This window comes from Dermacentor variabilis, chromosome 4, assembly GCF_050947875.1.
Source record: "Dermacentor variabilis isolate Ectoservices chromosome 4, ASM5094787v1, whole genome shotgun sequence".
In the NCBI taxonomy this organism is placed as follows: Eukaryota; Metazoa; Arthropoda; class Arachnida; order Ixodida; family Ixodidae; genus Dermacentor; species Dermacentor variabilis.
In genome coordinates, this window is record NC_134571.1 from 233,429,944 (window position 1) to 233,451,722 (window position 21,779).

The 21,779-nt window shown below is 43.2% G+C and overlaps 1 protein-coding gene across 6 annotated transcripts in view; it reads right to left on the bottom strand.

The window, feature by feature from the left end:
* The window catches only part of LOC142580199 (RING finger protein 141-like), a 253,897-nt gene that overhangs the window by 62,279 nt on the left and 169,839 nt on the right, over window positions 1-21,779 (bottom strand). For all 6 annotated transcript variants that reach the window (XM_075691085.1, XM_075691086.1, XM_075691083.1 and 3 more), the window contains one exon: window positions 4,721-4,860. In XM_075691085.1, the coding sequence (XP_075547200.1) occupies window positions 4,721-4,860 (140 nt within the window). The remainder of the gene's footprint in view (window positions 1-4,720; window positions 4,861-21,779) is intronic.

The following is a 21,779-nucleotide window of genomic DNA, read 5'->3' on the forward strand; positions in this document are numbered from 1 at the left end:
AGTGAAGAACTGAAGCAGTAACTGAATTACTGTTTTCATTTCAGCACTGCTATGCAGAAAATTAAGAGACAAGGAAAATGCCACAGACAGTTGCATTTACAGGCACACCGTAGCACTGTCAAGAATGAACAAAGTTATGTAGTCGTTGCTCTCTTCACAGCCATGGCATGGTAGGCCTGTTCCTGATCAGAATAGACACGGTTTTGTAGCAATATGTTTCACAACTAACTATGATTATTAAAACATTCTGTAAGCAATGAAAGCCGTCAACACCAGGTCCCGTTCTTACCAGAAAATGAGGCGACTGAAAGACATTGTGGAGACAGTCCTGCAAAGGGTGCGCTGCATGCCTGCTGAGACAAGCTGTGAAAAGGGACCTGTTGAACAGTGGCTACCCTCGACAACTGCTCAGAATGCAGGAGCGCAAAGCAGCGAAGCCCCGCCGTGAAACGGCGAAAGAAACAGTGAAGCGGTACCCAACATAGTGGGAACAAGCGAAGCCCTGGCACGAATTCTTAAGGGCTACGGTGTTCAAATCACCTACGTGCCTTCCCGAAAACTTGGCCAACAGCTGGTACGCGCAAAAGACCCTTTGCAACATGCGAACTACCCGGGAGTGATATGCAAGATACCCTGCAAGGAGTGCGACGTGCCGTACGTCGGCGAGAGCGGAAATTTTAAACGACGCTTGAAAGAACACATGAATGACGTCGCCAAGGGCCACACAGCCGCGAACGCCCTGGCAGAACATCACGAACTAACCGGACACATCATTGACTGGGACTCCAACAGCCATCATCGCAAAAGAAAAACACTTATCTGCCCGTTTGCTTTCAGAATCATTTTACATCCAATCAACTAGACACACGATAAACAGGACACGGGGTAATCTTCCCGAGATATGCACCCGAACACTGCGCCACCTCAACCAGAAATAGCCGTGCGCCCATGCTTACATCTTCATTGTGATCAAGGGACCTGTACGGGGCCCGAAACGTCGGTTCTTTATTTTTATTTTATTCTTGGCGAGTGCAAGTTTTTTGGCACCAATTAAGTACCCTGAAAGCCACTTTTGGCATTACTGGTTTTGACAATACTCAGATGTAAAAGTGAGCAGCGGCTGCACTGTGAACTTTTATGTGCTCAATGGTGTGTTCACTAGTGCTTCACAGCAAGTAAATAAACCCCCTGGATGCATATAGTTACTGAATCTCGCAATGTTATCATTGGTGAGTCTTTATCATGTTTTGTGTTTCTTTGGGGGGGATGGTACTTTCGTCTAATTGGATTGTGCATGTATCAGTTTTTCCATTTGTATGTGATTTATTAACACTAAACTTTCAATTGTGAGTTGGTGCTCGTGTTGTGTTGTCCTTCCTTAGTCTCTAGTCTGCATTGTACGTGCTACAAGTAAAGATTTTAGCAGAGAGGGGTACCTTGAACTAGCTTTCATCAATCATAAACAGCAAACTCATGTCTACCACTTTGCAGAATGACAAACTGAGCCCTACTGTTCATCAATTCAGAGTAATGGACAAGTGGAGCACTTGAACAAGGTCTCACAGGATCACAATCAACCAGCAGTGTTGTAAACTGCTATTCACTCTTCCTCCACATACAGTGCCAGGCCGTGCTCATCCCAGCCCATAAAAGGCAGGAGTGGGGGTGGTTACACAAATCAATTAGAAAAGAAGGGGCTCACAACTCAAGATATACACCCGAACACTGCGCCACCTCACCCAGAAATAGCCGTGCGCCCATGCTTACATCTTCATTGTGATCAAGGGACCTGTACAGGGCCCGAAACGTCGGTTCTTTATTTTTATTTTATTCTTGGCGAGTGCAAGTTTTTTGGCACCAATTAAGTACCCTGAAAGCCACTTTTGGCATTACTGGTTTTGACAATACTCAGATGTAAAAGTGAGCAGCGGCTGCACTGTGAACTTTTATGTGCTCAATGGTGTGTTCACTAGTGCTTCACAGCAAGTAAATAAACCCCCTGGATGCATATAGTTACTGAATCTCGCAATGTTATCGTTGGTGAGTCTTTATCATGTTTTGTGTTTCTTTGGGGGGGGATGGTACTTTCGTCTAATTGGATTGTGCATGTATCAGTTTTTCCATTTGTATGTGATTTATTAACACTAAACTTTCAATTGTGAGTTGGTGCTCGTGTTGTGTTGTCCTTCCTTAGTCTCTAGTCTGCATTGTACGTGCTACAAGTAAAGATTTTAGCAGAGAGGGGTACCTTGAACTAGCTTTCATCAATCATAAACAGCAAACTCATGTCTACCACTTTGCAGAATGACAAACTGAGCCCTACTGTTCATCAATTCAGAGTAATGGACAAGTGGAGCACTTGAACAAGGTCTCACAGGATCACAATCAACCAGCAGTGTTGTAAACTGCTATTCACTCTTCCTCCACATACAGTGCCAGGCCGTGCTCATCCCAGCCCATAAAAGGCAGGAGTGGGGGTGGTTACACAAATCAATTAGAAAAGAAGGGGCTCACAACTCAAGATATACACCCGAACACTGCGCCACCTCACCCAGAAATAGCCGTGCGCCCATGCTTACATCTTCATTGTGATCAAGGGACCTGTACAGGGCCCGAAACGTCGGTTCTTTATTTTTATTTTATTCTTGGCGAGTGCAAGTTTTTTGGCACCAATTAAGTACCCTGAAAGCCACTTTTGGCATTACTGGTTTTGACAATACTCAGATGTAAAAGTGAGCAGCGGCTGCACTGTGAACTTTTATGTGCTCAATGGTAAAAGAAAAGTGCTTATTATAATGCTCCCATGGTGCATTTGTGCCAATAAAAATTAGATCTGGCTACTGGGTGTCTGTGCCGAAAGAAAATGAACGCAACATCCAGGAAAATAAGAAATGCAAGCCACATCGCCATGCCTGCCTTTGTGCCACGACCTCTTCCTTCCACGTTTCCAATGTCAGCAAGGGGGTAGAAAGGGGAGGGGCACAAAGGCGGGTGTCGCAAAGCGGCTCCCGGTTGCTGTTTCCTTCTCTCTCTCTCTCTCTCTCTCTCTCTCTCTCTCTCTCTCTCTCTCTCTTGTTTTTGTTGTTGTCCAAGACAATGTGACGAAGGCAGGGTGCCGAGCAGAGTGCCAATCAGCAAGAAGGCTAGTGTAACAAAGCGGCTCGAGGAATTTGCATTCTTTTTCCTTTCAGCAGACACATCCAGTAGCCAAATTTAATTGTTGTAACCGATAATTGTTGTAACCTTAGACTTCTGTCAAGCAAAGGACCAGGCAGGATTCCGTAAAGGCTACTCAACAATAGACCATATTCACACTATCAATCAGGTGATAGAAAAATGTGCGGAATATAACCAACCTTTATATATAGCTTTCAATGATTATGAGAAAGCGTTTGATTCAGTCGAAACCTCAGCAGTCATGGAGGCATTACGGAATCAGGGTGTAGACTAGCCGTATGTAAAAATACTGAAAGATATCTATAGCGGCTCCACAGCCACCGTAGTCCTCCATAAAGCAAGCAACAAAATCCCAATAAAGAAAGGCGTCAGACAGGGAGATACGATCTCTCCAATGCTATTCACAGCATGTTTACAGGAGGTATTCAGAGACCTGGATTGGGAAGAATTGGGGATAAGAGTTAATGGAGAATAGCTTAGTAACTTGCGATTCGCTGATGATATTGCCTTGTTTAGTAACTCATGGAACCAATTGCATGCATGCTCACTGACCTGGACAGGCAAAGCAGAAGGGTGGGTCTAAAAATTAATCTGCAGAAAACTAAAGTAATGCTTAACGGTCTCGGAAGAGAACAGCAGTTTACGATAGGTAGTGAGGCACTGGAAGTGGTAAGGGAGTACATCCACTTAGGGTGGGTGGTGACCGCGGATCCGGATCATGGGACTGAAATAATCAGAAGAATAAGAATGGGCTGGGCTGCATTTGGCAGGCATCCTCAGATCATGAACAGCAGGTTGCCATTATCCCCCAAGAGAAAAGTTTATAACCAGCTGTGTCTTACCAGTACTCACCTACGGGGCAGAAACCTGGAGGCTTACGAAAAGGGTTCTACTCAAGTTGAGGACGACGCAACGAGCTATGGAAAGAAGAATGATGGGTGTAACGCTAAGGGATAAGAAAAGAGCAGATTGGGTGAGAGAACAAATGTGAGTTAATGACATCTTAGTTGAAATCAAGAAAAAGAAATGGGCATGGGCAGGACATGTAATGAGGAGGGAAGATAACCGATGGTCATTAAGGGTTACGGACTGGATTCCAAGGGAAGGGAAGCATAGCAGGGGGCGGCAGAAAGTTAGGTGGGCGGATGAGATTAAGATGTTTGCAGGGACAACATGGTCACAATTAGTACATGACCGGGGTCGTTGGAGAAGTATGGGTGAGGCCTTTGCCCTGCAGTGGATGTAACCAGGCTGATGATGATGATGATGATGAACCGATAATGGGGGATGGAAGCATTATAGTAAACAGTTTATTTTACCATAGAACACATACAAAAGTTGATGTTGCATCGGCTACTCATTGTTATGTCTGAAACATTGTCAAAACCAGTATCGTTATAAGCTGGTTCAACTGTATAGACAGACAGCTGCAATGTGCTTCACATAACATTGACACATGCAGTATGAGGGATCAGCATAATTTATTTCTTTTTTTGCCCTTTTCTACCATAAAACGAAGTAGCAGAAAGAAAGAACAACCCACCCAGTGAACAAGGTGGAGGCACACATGTTGCTCGAAGGGGACTCTCCGCAGGAGGCCGCAGCCGAGTAGTAGGCCTTGATGGTGTGGTATGTGTGCAAGAACTGCCGCAAGGTCAGCAGCCGAGCTTCACCCGAGCCAACCTGCATGGAGCTACTTATCAGCACGCACGGCAGAGAACCTCTCCATTTAAGAAGAAATGGTTTTGCTTTGTTTCAAGTCTGACTGGTGAGAGTTCCCAACTTAGCAGATAGGAGTTAAGTGAGTCAACGTATTTGCCTCTTTACTTGAAGCCCATATAAAACAGACTAGTGAGTAAGGATAAATGCCACAACACGAGCACTGACTCACAACTGAAAGTTTATTATTAATAAGATGGCATATAAATGGGAAAACTCATACATGTGCAAACCAACAAGACTGCATCATGTAAGAGGCAAACCTTATGAAACAAAATGTGTTAATGAGTGCATAAGTGAGGCTTCACTAGTGCTTCACAGCAAGTAAATAAACCCCCTGGATGCATATAGTTACTGAATCTCGCAATGTTATCGTTGGTGAGTCTTTATCATGTTTTGTGTTTCTTTGGGGGGGGATGGTACTTTCGTCTAATTGGATTGTGCATGTATCAGTTTTTCCATTTGTATGTGATTTATTAACACTTAAACTTTCAATTGTGAGTTGGTGCTCGTGTTGTGTTGTCCTTCCTTAGTCTCTAGTCTGCATTGTACGTGCTACAAGTAAAGATTTTAGCAGAGAGGGGTACCTTGAACTAGCTTTCATCAATCATAAACAGCAAACTCATGTCTACCACTTTGCAGAATGACAAACTGAGCCGTACTGTTCATCAATTCAGAGTAATGGACAAGTGGAGCACTTGAACAAGGTCTCACAGGATCACAATCAACCAGCAGTGTTGTAAACTGCTATTCACTCTTCCTCCACATACAGTGCCAGGCCGTGCTCATCCCAGCCCATAAAAGGCAGGAGTGGGGGTGGTTACACAAATCAATTAGAAAAGAAGGGGCTCACAACTCAAGCAAAAAAAAGTTAAATGAGTTAAAAAAGGTGTTTATCAACAAAAACAGTAAATCCCTCAAAATGCATTGTTACATGTCATTAACAGCAAGAGACAAGCCCTACCACTTAAGAGGGGATCCAGTGCTAAAATCGTAATTTTTTCTGGAAAGACTAATTTTACAATTTTGTTTCGGATTCCCAAGTATATAAAGAAGCTCCTCCCCAAGTTTGGCTATTATGTGCATGATAAAAAACAAGATAATGGGCTTTCTTTACATGGCAGTGGCATGTGCTTCTTATTGAAAACGCCTACTAATGCCTCCTTCAAGATATGGCTGTAGAGTGTGAGAGGAAGAGTAAATTCATTCATTAGAAAGTTCGTTTTTTGTTCTTTTAACTGGTGAGAGACCTGCTGCTGAGAAAATGGAAATACGTGGCAGAAAAAGTTAAGAGAGGCACATTTTTGGCCAGTGAGTCCAGATTGCCCGTGAAACTGGAACTGAAGCTAGGATTCGTGGAAATGCAACTTGTGACATTCCACTCTTCCCACATGCCGCACTTTTCTGCCCAGGCTTATTTTGTTTATTGTCGGTGCTGGTCATTTTGGTATTGATCCAGATTTTTGGACTAGTTAATTGTGATAGGCAGGGCACTGGTGGACTACGCACACCCCAAAATCTTCGACGAGGAAAAGCTTTCGGACACAATACAGGAGCAAGTACTGTTACGCAAGTTGAAGGAGAGGGTATTTGGTTGTTGTCTGGAGAATAAAATGGCCTGTGTCGAAATCTTTCATTTTTCTCAATTTGAACCTTTTGGTCAATTTGCACTTTAAGAAAAATAAAAACTATAACGATGAAAACTGTTTGTAAGTTCGTTTTTAAACTTAAATTTAGTAAGGAACAAGACTGTGGATGTCTCGAGTTTCTAAATTGCTTCTATTAAAAAAAAATTATACAGATCCCACGTAGTGTGGAAATCGAAGCTAAGCAAAGCATTTTGCAGGCAGCTGGCATCGACCCGGCAGCAGCGCGCCTCAGTCGGCACCTGGACTCTCCCCGAGTTCTAGCAGGCACACATGGTGGCACTGAGACATGCCGAGGTCAGGAAGAATGTGGGCTTGCCTAGCTGCTGATCACTGCAAACACGCTACTCTTTTTCTGCACCAAATAGTACACCAGTAGTACACCAGTAATTCGAGCACTACTCAAGTAAACTTCTGAGGTACGCAATGTCCAAGTTTCTCAATGAAGGTGCAGACTTGCAAAAGCTTCTTGGTGAGCATCGTTGGCGTGCACAGGGTGGGAAACTTGCGTTTCATGCGGAGGTAACCAACGCCCAGTGTTTGACGACATACCCGGATCTTCCTATGCTCTGGCTCAGTGCAGGTACTACGTGAGAATCAGAGGCGAGAGTAGGATGATGGAGCTTGAATGATGCCGCGACAATGTCGAGCGTATACCCAGCAGCTCAAGTGGCAGACAAACGAAAAAATGGATGGACACATTCAGAGTGCCTGCAGTTCACACAAAGAATACTTCATTCAATAATATACATTTCAGGATCAAAGTAACAACAAAAAGAAACATGGTGCGGTGATGCAGTTTCTACACAAAAAAGCATAAAATTGCAAGTGGCTGCCGATCCTGTATACAGGACATCCTGCCGATATTTGTTCTGAAAAGGTTCATTTATCATGATCATTTTTAGAATCATAGTTTTCCTAAGATGACACACTTATTTGTTTAATGGAACATTCTTAACATTGTTCCTATTTGTGCTAGGCTAATAAAATTTACGACATGTTTTAATGACAAGACAAAGCATCCTGCTAAATTTTGCTAAAATCAGCATGTCGATTCAAATGTTCACCTCCCCTTAAGTGTTCACATCCCCCCTTAAAAGATCTGGTGACCAGGAAAAGAAGTTGAATATGAAGAAACTAGTTTGTGCAAATATGTGTGTCTCCGAGTTGATGAAAAAACATTAAAAAAGTGTGTGTGACAGGATGGAGTTTTGAACTACCTATTATCTCAATGCTGAGGGTTTAAACAGAGTGTGACTAGAGCTTTGGATAGAGAAAATCATACTGGTGAGAGAAAGAGCAAACTGCTTTTGTTTGAACAGATTTTATTAAATTAGCTTTACTTTACTTATGGGGATACACCAAGCAGGCCTTTAACGAAATTACACATTAATGGCAAAGATTTATCCGGTGTTAAGCTCGCTGACGCATTTAATGATTTTTTCACAAGTATCGGTAACACTCGTTCTCCATCCCCTCAGGCTAGTAACTACGTATGCGCTCATAATGACAACACAATGTACCTTCCTCCTGTAACACTGAATGAAGTTGCGTCCGTTATAAAAGCCTTGAACAATAGCACCAGTTGTGACATAGACGGTCTTCAAGTTGGCCCTATTAAACACGTGGTTGACATTATTGCCCCAGTACTCGCTCATATTTTTAACACGTGCTTGCAATCGGCAATTTTTCCGGCGAAAATGCAGTTTGCAAAGGTTACTGTTATTTATAAAAAAGGAGATCGTAATGATCTGGGAAATTACAGGCCGGTATCCATTCTACCCGTGTTTTCAAAAGTGTTCGAAAAAATTTTGTGTCCAAGGATGACACACTTCATTGAAAAACATAACTTGTTAACACCACATCAATACGGTTTCCGTAAGAACAAATCAGTCGAGTTAGCATTACTAGAACAGAAAGAATATATACTAACAGAGTTTGAGAACAGAGCAATTGTTGTTGGTATTTTCGTAGATTTTTCAAAAGCATTTGATTTAGTTGACCATAATATTTTGCTGGAGAAATTACAGAATTATGGGATACGAGGACAGTCACTATCTCTTATAAAATCCTACCTTTCCAACAGAGCCCAAGTTGTTAAAATAGATACTTTTACTTCAAAAGCCAGGACTGTCCATAGCGGAGTGCCCCAGGGAAGTATTTTAGGCCCTATACTTTTTAATATTTATATTAACGATATCGTCAACATAAACCCTCAGGCAAGATTTATCATCTATGCAGATGACACCAGTATTTTTTTCGCTGGTAATGACATCCATACTCTAATTAAACAATGTAACAGTACAATGAAATCCTTAGAGGAATGGTCGAAACTAAATCTAATGAAGGTAAATGAGAGCAAAACGAAAGCAGTTATATTTAAGCCGAAACATAAACATATACCTCTGCATCAAGATATTAAATTAAACTCGCGCAGTATTGAAATAGTCGAGAATTTCAAATGTCTGGGTGTCGTCTTTTCCGCGAACATGTCTTGGGATAATCATGTCAAAAATGTTGTAATCAAACTGAGTCAAATAACAGGTGTAATAGGCCGATTAAGGTACATTCTTCCTGCGCGCATTAAACTCTTGCTATATAATGCCCTTTTTTATTCACACTTGAACTATTGTCAGTTAGTGTGGGGAAACACGACATCCAACAATCTAGAGCATATTCACTTAGTACAGAAAAAATATCTCCGACATACATATAATGCTCCCTACACTGCATCGACAATAACTTTCTTCATGAACACCGGGGTAATTCCAGCGTATAATCTGTACAAATATCGATTAAGTCGTGTCTATAAGGCAGAAGTCTATAAGAATATTTTTAATCTGCATAAACTTGCCCAATTGCAAACTAGACCACCACATTATAGCACAAGACACTTTGAAGACTGGACAGTACCGACACCACGGTCAAACTATGGGAAACAGTGTCTGAGGTATACATTACCCACACTCCTAAACTATTACAATTCGGTTGGTTTCAATCTCTTCTCTTCGTCTCTCAATGAGCTCCGGCTGATGTATGTGATTAATTTGTAATACTTCTATGACCATTATATGTGTATTTTTCCTTGATGATCTTCGTGACTTCTTGAGTAATGTATATGATGTGCAATAATATGTATGTACGGTATACATGCGTATATTTGAATGAAAGAATCTGATGCTGCTTCTGTCCAAATGAGGGATGGGGGACTTGTCAAGCTGTTCAATGGACAGCTTTTTTTCCTCCACCTCTCCATCTGTATCTTACAAGATCTGTACCTTACAAGATGGAAATAAACTTTCATTTCAATATCATCCAAATGCTGGCTGTATGAGGGATTTACAATAACAGTTTCGTGCATTTGAGTACTCCTAAGTGAGTAGACAAGCTGCTTCACTATATTTATTTTTTTAGGTATAATCAATGTGCTGCAAATATCACAAGAAGTTACGGTGATACTAGTAGTACACTACTAGTATCACCGAGCACTAGTACACATGATCCCATGTTAACAGCACTTCATTAGAGTATGGCAAATCAGTTCTGCATACGTCCTCCAGGTGAAGGAAGTTCATGAAAGGAAAAAATTGTCATCCGCCAGAATGTAGTATGAAGCTACTATGGAAAACCATGCAGGTTGCTCCAAAAGGAAGCTTTGCAGTCGAAGAAAAATTCTTCCTGGTCAGGGACTCAAACCTGGGACCAACGCCTTTCTGGGCCAGCCACTCTACTCTCTGAGCTAACCAAAAGGCTAGCAGATCACAGTGCAAGGTTGAACTTATCAACCGCATGAAGCACAGGGTCACTGAATATGGCAAATCACATCTTTACTTGAAGCAAAAAACAAAAAACAAAAAAACACAGGAACAGAAACACTGCTGACAATGCGGATGGAAACCCCTTTTACAGGACACATCAGTCCTCTTTCGGCAATGAGATAGGACAACTAGGGAGGTTGTAGAGGCTTTCTACATATATATATATATATATATATATATATATATATATATATATATATATATATATATATATATATATATATATATATATATATATACATATATATATATATATATATATATTTCATGTGTATCAGCCAGCCCTCCATTAACCGTCACACAAGTGAAATAGCATATCTCGACAAAGCGTTTTTCGCTGCAAATCCAACAATATCGGTGTCCACATGATAATGGCCTGATTGAGAGCTTGCTTACGCTCTCTTACACTCTAAGAGCTTTTGGCTTTTGTGTTATGTACATAGCCGTGTCACAATTGAATTTTACAACTTTTTAGGGGGTTTGGAGCACGCTTGCGCAATGATGTATTTTGCTTATGACCAGTGTCAACAGATAATTAAGCGTGGTTTTTAGAGAATAAAGTTTAGTTTGAAGTTAGTGCTCGTCCTGTCCGGTTTTCCTTTCATCTGTTCCCGTGTTTTTTCTGCACTTCAAGTCAAGTATGCATTCTTAAAAACTCGCCCAAATTTCATCTCTTATACGGCAAATCAGTTCTTCGGAAGCCTACTTACATATCCATTAGAGTAGTAACTGAAGAAAAAGGAAGGCAAAGCTTGATTGGTAAATGTAATAACAGAGAGTTTTAGAATAGGGGCCCACTCACCGTGGTTGCTCAGTGGCTATGGTGTTGGGCTGCTGAGCACGAGGTCGCGGGATTGAATCCCCGGCGGCCGCATTTTGATGGGGGCAAAATGCGAAAACACCCGTGTACTTATATTTAGGTGCACGTTAAAGAACCCCAGCTGGTCAAAATTTTCGGAGTCCTCCACTACGGCATGCCTCATAATCAGAAAGTGGTTTTGGCACGTAAAGCCCCATAATTAAAATTTTAAAAATTAGAATAGGGGCCCCAAAGAAATAGCGTTGAAGCCACTGCACATGCGCGAGACGCAAACTGCATTTGGGTTTTGTGTTGGGAACGCTATTTCACCGATTTACAGGAGCCCAAATAGCGACCCCAAAAACTTTGCGTCAGCAAACATGGCGGCACCCATCGAAGAGACGGCTCTAGTCTAGCACCAAACTGGGTTTGATTCGTGGTAACGCGTGAAGTTCGCAAGCTAGGAGAAATGACTGCGGTTATCGCTTTCTCTCAACTAGTGTGTTATGAAGATTGATTCATTAGACGCCGCTGATTCCGAATTCAATTGTGGATTTTAAGGCTCGTAGGCCTAACACGGCTAAGCTTGGCTGGTAAAGGCACGTAAAGTTGGTTTGCTCAAAACTAAGCGCAACTAATTGTTCGCTGCTTACAGAACAACCTCTAAATTGTAATTAGACGCAAATACACGCAAGTCAAAATTACTATTCCTATCATAAAATGGTATAGTTTATTTAATTATTTGTTATAGCTTTTCTTTGATGCCGTAGTAGCGCTGTCAGCACAAGACGCTATCCGCAAACGCAAAACCCTATTCTAAAACTCTTCACTCCTGTGTGCCCCAACGATAACACCCGCAAAGCTCTTTGGGGCCCCAAACTATTGGGGCCCCTATTCTAGAACTCTCTAATAACTGTTTTGCCAAAAGTAATTTTCATCTGCCACGATTTGCACCAGGCACTGAGCTCTGTAAGTGAATCATTAAAGTGGTCATAACCATCATAAACATCCAGTCAACCAGCATACCTCGCTAATAACATCTGCCCAGTAAGCCAACATGCACCTAAAACATAACGTATTGTTACCATTTTACAACAAAAGCTTTTATATGTTCATTTCAATAGCCGTTTTGGTTGGCGATGGTGTGCACCACCGCCAGTGTCAGTCGCAGCTATCACCAGGGGGATTGGCCAAAATATGGTTGGATTGCCTTGAGGCAGAAAACAGTCACAGGCCAGCACCATACACATGTGAAATACATGTATGGCCTACCGAATTAAATCAAGCAGGCTAGGTGACTGTTTGTCACTGCCCCCGTTTCAGACAGGAGGCCAACAAATCATTGTAATCATCATCAGCAGCAGCATCCAAATGTGCTACTTGCCATGTGATGCAAGACGCGCGCCACATAGCATCGATAAGTGCACACTTTGCATTACAAATGCATATTGTTACACCAGGTCGCACGCCATGTAGCAGTTGCATAAGCAGTGGTTGCGGGGATGCATGACTCACACGCGCACCCCGATGTTGTTTCCCCCACATGGCTTCCATCTCTAATCCGGTTTCCCCGCATGGTTTTACGGTGGCAGTCGGTGTGGTTGCAGAGTAGTACGAGAGATGGTGCAAGTGTTGTGCTGCTAATGCCACTTAACGGTTGTGTTGCTTAGGTGCAAAAGGGAGAAGGCTACTCCTCTTTGGCTTGGGGTCGGCAAGTGGCGTGGACATTCCGTGCATGCGCCAATCCATGCTCCTGCGAGACCACCTTGCGAGGCCTAGGAGCAGGAGACCGGAATGGACGAACATGATTGTTGAACGCACCACCGCAGGCATTGCTGTCCAACATGGGGCAAACATATTCGCTCCATATCTAGTAGCGGTGAGTCCAACTTCCTAGATTTGTTGCGTGCTTATTGGCATGTTCTGTGGATAGCAATTCGGCTAGCGGGCATTAGTGTGTGAAAGGTGCAATAAATGGGACAGTCAGGGACAGTTAGGGTCAGGGAATAGTCAGGGACAAGCGCAGCAGCATTCTCGAACGTGGAGGCAGCAAGGTAGCTGGCGAACTGTGTGATGAACAGACAGCGGATCAACATGGTGCTCACGCCGTTGTTGCCTCACCCACACCTGTTGCCTCACCAACCTCTTATCACCTCGCCATCTCCCGCACTTATCATGGGATTTGTCAACGCTTCTTTTGGCAAAGCCTGGCCTGCTCTGTCCAAAAATACGTGGTAGCATGTGAGCCAGCCCAAAAAAACACCATTGACGTTCCATGCCGGGTGCTTTTAACAGCTCGACGTCCCATCGGAGCTGTTCTTTCACGTTGGCTTGGAGTTACTTGGCCCTTTTTTTCTATCAAGGTCTGGTAACAAGTGGATCACTGTCGCCATAGATTACACCATGCACTATGCAATCACCAAAGTGCTTCAAAGTGTCCACTATCAACAAGCTGTGTTTTACACGACATGATTTTGCAACGTGGAGCTCCACGCCAACTGCTCACTGACCATAAGCGGACATTTCTTTGAAAAGTCATTGTCGACATCCTGTAGTCCTGCTCAACCAGGCTCAACCTGACAACATTTTTTTTATTTAATACATACTGCTAGCCTTATATATAAGGCTGTAGAAGGGTTGGGACACAAATACAACTGTGAAAGTGGTATCAAACATGGTTAACAGTATCTGTTAATAGCAATTCCAAATATTGTGGACAAAGAATAATGGGCCGTACAGGCACTTTCCTGCAAGTGATGTCAATGTATGTAATTCGTATACACAAATGTATTAATAGCACTATAAACATATTTAAAAGAAAGAAAACTTGGCACGAACTGTTACTGACATGGAAAACACCGATACATACATTTAATTTTTCAAGCTAAGGCAGTATAGAAATATAATTGGTTAGTCTTGAGAGAAACATATCAGTTGAACTACTACCAACGACGTGTTCAGGTAGTGCATTCTATTCTGTTATTGTCCGTGGGAAAAATGAGAACTTAAATGCATCATTGTGGAATCTGTACTCTTTCAAGTGTCTACTATGTTGTGTTCTAGTGGGTCTGGTGTCTGAGAACGATAGGAGTCGTCGGCTATTTCCGTTTACTTCATTATTTAAGAGCTTGAATACGAACTTGAGACGTAGAATCTTGGCACGTTTGTTTATTGTGAAAAGACCTGCTCTCTCAAGGAGTCCAGAAGGCAAATCACGGCGTCTATACTTGTACACAAATCTAATTGCTTTCTTTTGTACAGCCTTCTAATTTATCTATACATCTTTTTGTGTGCGGATACCAACCTATAATACCATATTCAAGAATTGAGCGAACTAATGATGTATATGCTAATAGTTTTGTGCTTGGTGAAGCAGTCCGAAGTGACCGTTTTAGCGAGCAAAGAGCGGAAAAGGCCTTACCTAAAATACATGACACTTGTTTATCCTATTTTAGGTCTGTGGAAATAATTACCCCGAGGTACTTGTAATGGTCAACGACTTTTAACGGTACTTGATCTATTACATAGGGGAACGTCAGAGGCTTCTTTTTTTCTTGATATCGTCATACACACAGTTTTATCTAGATTAGTATTCATCTGCCAATAAAAATGAGGAAAAGAATAGGAGCTAGTACTGTGCCTTGCGGCACTCCAGGTTGAACAGGTGAGGGTTCGGATGAGTAGCCGTTGCAGCGAGTATACTGGGTCCTTTCTGAAAGGTAATTTTTAATCCATTTTGTGACCTTGCACTTACCAAATAAGTTATCAAGTTTCCAGAATAACTTCATGTGCGATACCTTGTCAAAGGCTTTTGATAGATCAAGAAAGATAACGTCAGTTTGTCCACGGTTATTGATGGAGATTGCGAGGTCATGGATTGTTTCTATTAGTTGCGTTGCCATCGACCGGCCTTGTCTAAACCCATGTTGATTTTCACATAGAAGTTTGTTGTCGTTGACGAACTGCATAATGTGTTTAAGTATGATATGTTCAAATATTCTGCAAACAGTACAGGTTAAAGAAATCGGCCGGTAGTTAAAGGGATTTGTGACATCTCCAGATTTATGGATCGGCATAATCTTAGCAGTTTTCCATTCACGCGGTAATTCACCAGTGTTCATTGATTTTTGATAAATAAGTGAGAGGTATTTGGCCATCCACTCGGCGTATGTTTTCAGGAAGGTATTTGGAATGTCATCAGGTCCACTGGATTTTTTCTCATCAATGTTAAGCAGCTGTGAAAAGAGCCCTAGTTCCGTAATAATTATCTCGTCCATTGGTTCCCTTGTAGTCTCTTCATCAATTCCTATCGGTGGTAAAACGTCATTATCAGTGGTAAAAACAGAGTTGAAGTAGTCATTAAACATTTTTGCTTTATTTAAAGCTTCAGTGTGCGGTAGGTTGTTTTCTTTATGAGTTCGGGAGTTCAAATATCGCCAGAATTTATGGGGAGCCGTTTTGATAAAGTTATTTAAAGTAACATTAAGGTATCTATCTTTAGCTGCTCTTACATTTGCTTTTAGAGAATGAGAGAGCTTGCGGATTAGTTCAGTTAAGTGAGATTCACCAGACCTATTTTTAGCTTTTCTTAGCCTTGTAATCCCACGTTTCATGTGTATTATATCACGGGTTACCCACGGGTTCTTTTTATGCCCTCTCTTTTTTCTTACGGGTACAAATGATGTCAAACAGTTTTGAACTATGTTCTTAAAAAATAGCCACAAGTTATCTGCTCAAACTGTATCGTTTTGGCAATCATTAAAAAAACATCTTATCATCAGCAAACTAATGGTCTCATTGAGTGTCCGAATTGAATCCTGGAAGACATGCTTGCAAAGTATGTCTCCTCCGAGCGTACTGACTGGGACTTTTCTCTACTGTATGTCACATTTTCATATAATCCTTCGCACCACAACACTGTCAGTTATTCCCCATTTTTTCTGTTGTTCGGCCGAGAATCAACATTGCTACTGGACACATCCCTTCCATTCGCTGCTGCAGAGGTCAGCGAATATGCACCTGACACCATCCCTAGCACAGCCCACACACACAAAATTGCCCACGCTCGCATCCTGACTTCCTTAAGAGAGCCAACGGCATTTGTACAATCGACAATACAGAGACGTGCACTTTTCACCTGGATCTCTGGTACTGCTGCGATCCCCAACCTGTCACATTGGGCTGTCAGAAAACCTCCAGTCTCAGCACACAGGCCCATACCCAGTGCTCTGTGCCGTGATTACAGTTACATACGAGATCGCCCCAGTCAATGGCAGTGCCTCAGCTGTCCCACAGTCCCCTGACGTTGTGCTGTCACACACCTCAACCCTTATTACTCTCCTGTTAACATAGATATTTAGACGCAACGGAATGGTTCTTCTGCTGCTGGGAATAATGCTACATGCATACTGCATGCTTCTTTTGAACGATCTAAGCGGGCAGTCCGACGAAGAAGACGAACTGCTCCTGGATGTCAAGCTGTCAGCTGAATTGACCCGTGCTGCAGTTTTTATAAATATCTTGTATATAGGCTTCAGTGTAATTAATCCCACATTCGCATAAGAATATCAAGAGTAAAAAGGAGCCACTGTCCTGGAACATAACCCATGACCCTTCACTATACACGTGCACATGTGCCATCCCTGATCACGGTACTAATTGTGCCAAGAAACATCTAATAACTCTATCAGACGCCATTCAGAGCTGTTTCTGACATTGCTGTCAATTTGAGCACTTCCTAACTGTTCCGTTTTCTCAGCTGTTAGCTTTTTTTTTTTTACAGCCCCTTAACCCTTTCACTGCCGAGTTTTTTTCTGCCTTTCTCCACACTCCCTACTGGGATATTTCTCCTCACTCACTACCGGCATAAAAAAACTTAAGAAAAACTTGAGCTCTCTGGTCTCCGCTGTGATGCCATTGCAGATTCTTGAAGATGAGTCGACTGCGTGCTCCTAAGGCATGAATTCTTTCTTCTTCCAGCAGCAATTCGTTGGGTTTCCTCTTCTTGCTTGGATTCTTAGGCTGCAGGGGCTCTTTCTCACTGTCTTAGCTCCACAAGCCATTCAGCTGAGCTGCTTCATTCTTGTCACTTTCATCCGAGTTCGGATTGATCAACAGTTCCCGAGTTTTTTTGTCTGTCAAAGCACGGATGCATGTGGCACGCTGACTCACCATGGCTATGCTGCTGAGACAAAGACGAAGCGACGTGGATGTAGAAACATGCGCTTCATCTGTTGTCAAAAAATTTAACCTACAAGTTGTATGTGTTTATGTAATCTCTCCATAGACGGTGCGACATGGCCATGAGTTTGAATACGGGAGTGGCAGGGAGTGAGTTAAAATAGGTAAAATGAGCATACTCGGGAGTAGCATGGAGTTTGGGCATGTGTGCAACAGGAGATAACTCAGGAGTGGCAGTGAAAAGGTTAAAAAAGGTGTAAAGAGGGCTCTAGGCTCAATTAATAAGAACTGCTGCTATGCATTTGAGGGTAAATTGTGATTCTATAAGGAACGCAGCCCACCAAACCCCTGCTTTGTGAAATTCATATAATTTTTCTCAATAAAACAGAATGAGGCAGGTTGCGTAGGTTATAAGATTTATCTGAAATCTAGTGTGACTAGGCACAATGAGAAAAGTTGTGAAAGCAGTGACAAACGAGCACCATCTTAAGTTTTTGGGTTTCATGTTGCACCTTTTTAAAGTAAGTATTGATTTGTATGCATAAAAAAAGCACTCAACGCCCACCAAAGTTAGCAGCACACACTTCGGAATGTCTGATGATCCAATACTCTCTGGAATTGCAGAATGTTTCCTGGCCAGAACCTTTGACAGTTCTTTCAGTATCAAAAACTTGGGATTTTGTACAAGATAGATTGATGCTTCGAACTCTATCAGCAACAAGTCCGTGGTGGTGAGCCTTAGCCGAACATCCAAAATGAGGCTCACACTCGGAATCAGGGTTGCGCCCAAGCATTCGTGTTTCAAATCAAATCAGATGATGTCGGCTAAAAACATCAAGTGAGCACACAAGTATACTAAGCCACTACATTGAAGCTCAGAGTACAAGGGTTATGAAATCCCACTCAGTGACAGAGTGGAATCTCATTATTCAAGCTCACCTATAATTCGAACTTCCCGTTTATTCAAACTGACACTGCGGTCCTGTTAAAATTATGTGTATTTCAATGTGTGAAAATGCCCAATAATTCAAATGCATAAGCAATTACGATGGTTAATTCAAACATACTGTGCCACCAACCATGATCTCAGCAGTGTGGCAGCACCTCCAACCCGACAGTGTCAGCAGCTGCTCCCGTTGCAAGTACCGTATTTTGTTGTATATAACTCACACCTAAAATCTTAAAAATGTAACTGTACAGTTGGGGTGCAGGTCATATGAGAATTTTGCCTTGAATTGCAGCTTTACAGTAGGAAAAATTTTGCCTAGAAGTGTGTCTTCATGGCAGCATAGGCAGCACTACCGTGAAGCTACAGTTTCAAAGCTCGTCACTCATGTTGGCTCAGTGCACATGGACCGTCTAATGTTCAATGAGCTTCCCTTAATTCGAAAAAATTTTCAGGCCCCTTTGAGTTCTAATCATCGAGATTTGACTGTATTTGCACATACAGTGAAACCTCGTTAAACCGTAGTTGGCCGGAGCTCGGAAAAATTACGTACTAAACGGTAGTACTGATGTTTAACCGAAATAGCATGAGATCGTCCACTTACCTGTTGAAAACGGAACTCAGAGACAGTGCGATGAAAGGGGAAAAAACATGCAATATTTATTCACTTCGCGCGACAAAAGTGTTATTTTCATTTGATGCCATGGCGGCCTAGCACGACGACAGCGGCCTCAAACTTACTGAAGCTGCATGCCAGCTTTTCAGCCAGCCCCGTCTTCTCGGCAAACACTGGCCTGGCAGATTCCTCGTTGGCGTTACTTATTCTCTGTGCACGCGTGCAGTAGTGCTGCAGAAGTCCCGGGGCGCCTTTTTCATTGCCGGGTGCCGGAGTTTGGAATACTTTTCGTTTGGAATAGAGCTACGTTATCGTGCCCCTGTTCTCGTCACAACGATTGCATTCTTGAGGCTGACGTAACGTGCAGCTTCTGCCACTGTCGGGCCTGAATCGCCTGTGCTGTCGCTTTCCGTGTCGTCCTCATCACTGTCGCTAGCCAACACTTCGTCAACAACAGAGGCAACGATGGCGAAAAATCGAACCTCGTAGCCGACATCTCTTCGCGGTCGCAGCAGCGCTGTCGAGCAACTTCTTCGCATTCCAAATGCCACACACCGTAGTCAACAGCAGATCTCTGTCATGTGCCAGCGCCAACTTCTTCGTGTCATGTTCGATAGCATGGATGATGTCCAATTTTTCTTCTATGCTGAGCACCTGGCGTCTTTTTTATCTGAGCTTCGGCATGACGCGAGTCCTCACTAGCACGACACCACAACCTTCTCTGGCACGGCGTCGAAATGATGTTGATGTGGCTTCACATGCAAACGCACAGGGCGTGTAGAGGCCATTGTTGCAATCTCTGAGGCTTGTTGTTCTACCGGGCCACCCAATGGAGGCGATGCACCACCATGTTTGCGCGACGAAAAGTGGAAACGGTACGTTTTAACCGATGCGTACGCGATAAGCTGGTATGGTTTACGCGGATACAAAGCACATTGTGTTCAATGGTCGCTGAGTCAGGGATTTGACTTTACTACTTTTAAAATGAAACTACTGTTTAAGTGGGTACGGTTTAATGAGGTTTTACTGCATAACATTCGTAAGTATCGATCAACAAACATCTGCCGACATGCTGCCCAACCCAGCAGCCACACCAAACCCAGGAATATAGGCAGCCAAAGCTACACATTAAAAATTAGCAATCCAGTTAACCAATTTAGAGTTAATACATGTTTAAATTGTGTAAAAGCTTACAATGAAGTGCCGTACTGAACACTTGTGAAATGTGAATGAAGATAGTGTTTATTTTAATCACGTTTAAATTAAGGCATACGTCAGACGAACTCAATTGTAAATAATGTTAAAAAATAATTTACTACAATTAAGGCATGCCTATAACCGTGCTGAATGATACTATGATGAGCCTGTAAATGATATCCCCTAACAGTTTGCCTCAATGGCACTGCACCCACGCAGCGAGGTAGCTACAATATTGACACATGTACTAGTTTATCTGTTTTCATGTGACTGCTTTTCACCATATAACAAATGTTATCACTCATCGCGGGATGCACCCCTATGTATAGGAAATTTCTCTAATGTTATCGATGGCTCTACGTGCTGTTTGTTGTCACCGAAGCTTGTCTAATCTGATTGCATGTGCGATTTGAATTGTGTAGAACTTTCGAGAAGATACACAGGCACCAGCGATTACTCCGGAACCTTTGATGACTCATGTATAAAAGCCCGACACACTTGACTGGCAGATCAGATTTCGCCAATCACCAATTGTGTTTGCCACTATCGTTGTGCTTTAAGTGTAGCCTGTTTTTGTGGGCCTAAGTTCACCCAATAAAAGTTAGTTTCCTCATTCACAGTATTGCTACTGTGTTCTTTGCAGTCGCTACTATGTGACATCTGGTGGAGGTGCTTTGCGTTCAGTTACCGGACACCTCCACAAAGCCATGACCCAAGCCCGAATGTGGAAGACAACACCAACGTCGCCAAGAACCAGCGAGGTAGCCACAGGCTGCAAGGACTGCCCTCGGAGCACGGACTTTTGCATGAGATGACCAGGAAGACCGTTGTCAAGTCAACCCCAATGGCAGCACAGCGTCCCCCATCGTGCTGCAACAGCCTAGGGAGCCACCAACCTTCCATGGACCATCATTTGAAGACCCGAATAACTGCCTGGAAACATACGAAAGGGTCGCTGCATTCAACAACTGGGACTCCAACGACAAGCTCCGGCATGTGTACTTCACCTCAGAAGACACCGCCAGTATGTGGTTTCAGAACCGGGAATCAACCCTGACTACATGGGACGTGCTCCACAACGGCTTCCTGCAGACATTCACGAGTTTCCAGCGCAAAGAGCAAGCCCAAGCTCTACTGGAAACTCGGATGCAGCCGCCGAGCGAGAACATCGCAACCTTTACAGAGGAGATGACTCGCCTCTTCCAACACCCCGACCCAGACATGCTGGAAGAGAAAAAAAGTTCACTTCCTGATGCATGGGGAAGGAAGAAGAAGTCGACTAGTGCGGACGCTTTGACATCGGCTCCAGCTTTCATCAATGTTTTCGAGTGGGTCTCCCTGCGCAACCGGGCGAGTTATGCCTTAATCGACGTGGCACGTCAAGAGGACTCTGCCGATACCGGATTTTCGTCGGTGGGAGGACATTTTGCCGTTCTGCGAGTGTTTGAAACACGGCGAGGGTAGGCTTAGGCCTACTCCCGCGCATGTGGGACTTTGAATCCAGGATGGACGTTGTGGAAGGAGAAGAGATTACACAAGAAGAGGCATGCGACGCGGGATGGAAGGTGGCGTACGGCCGCCGGCCCGGCAGGCGCAGGGAAGAATATTCTTCGGGTCAAGACGGTGGAAATACAAGTGGCAGACGGAGGGACGGCAGCCGCACCGCCGCACCACGCGACGC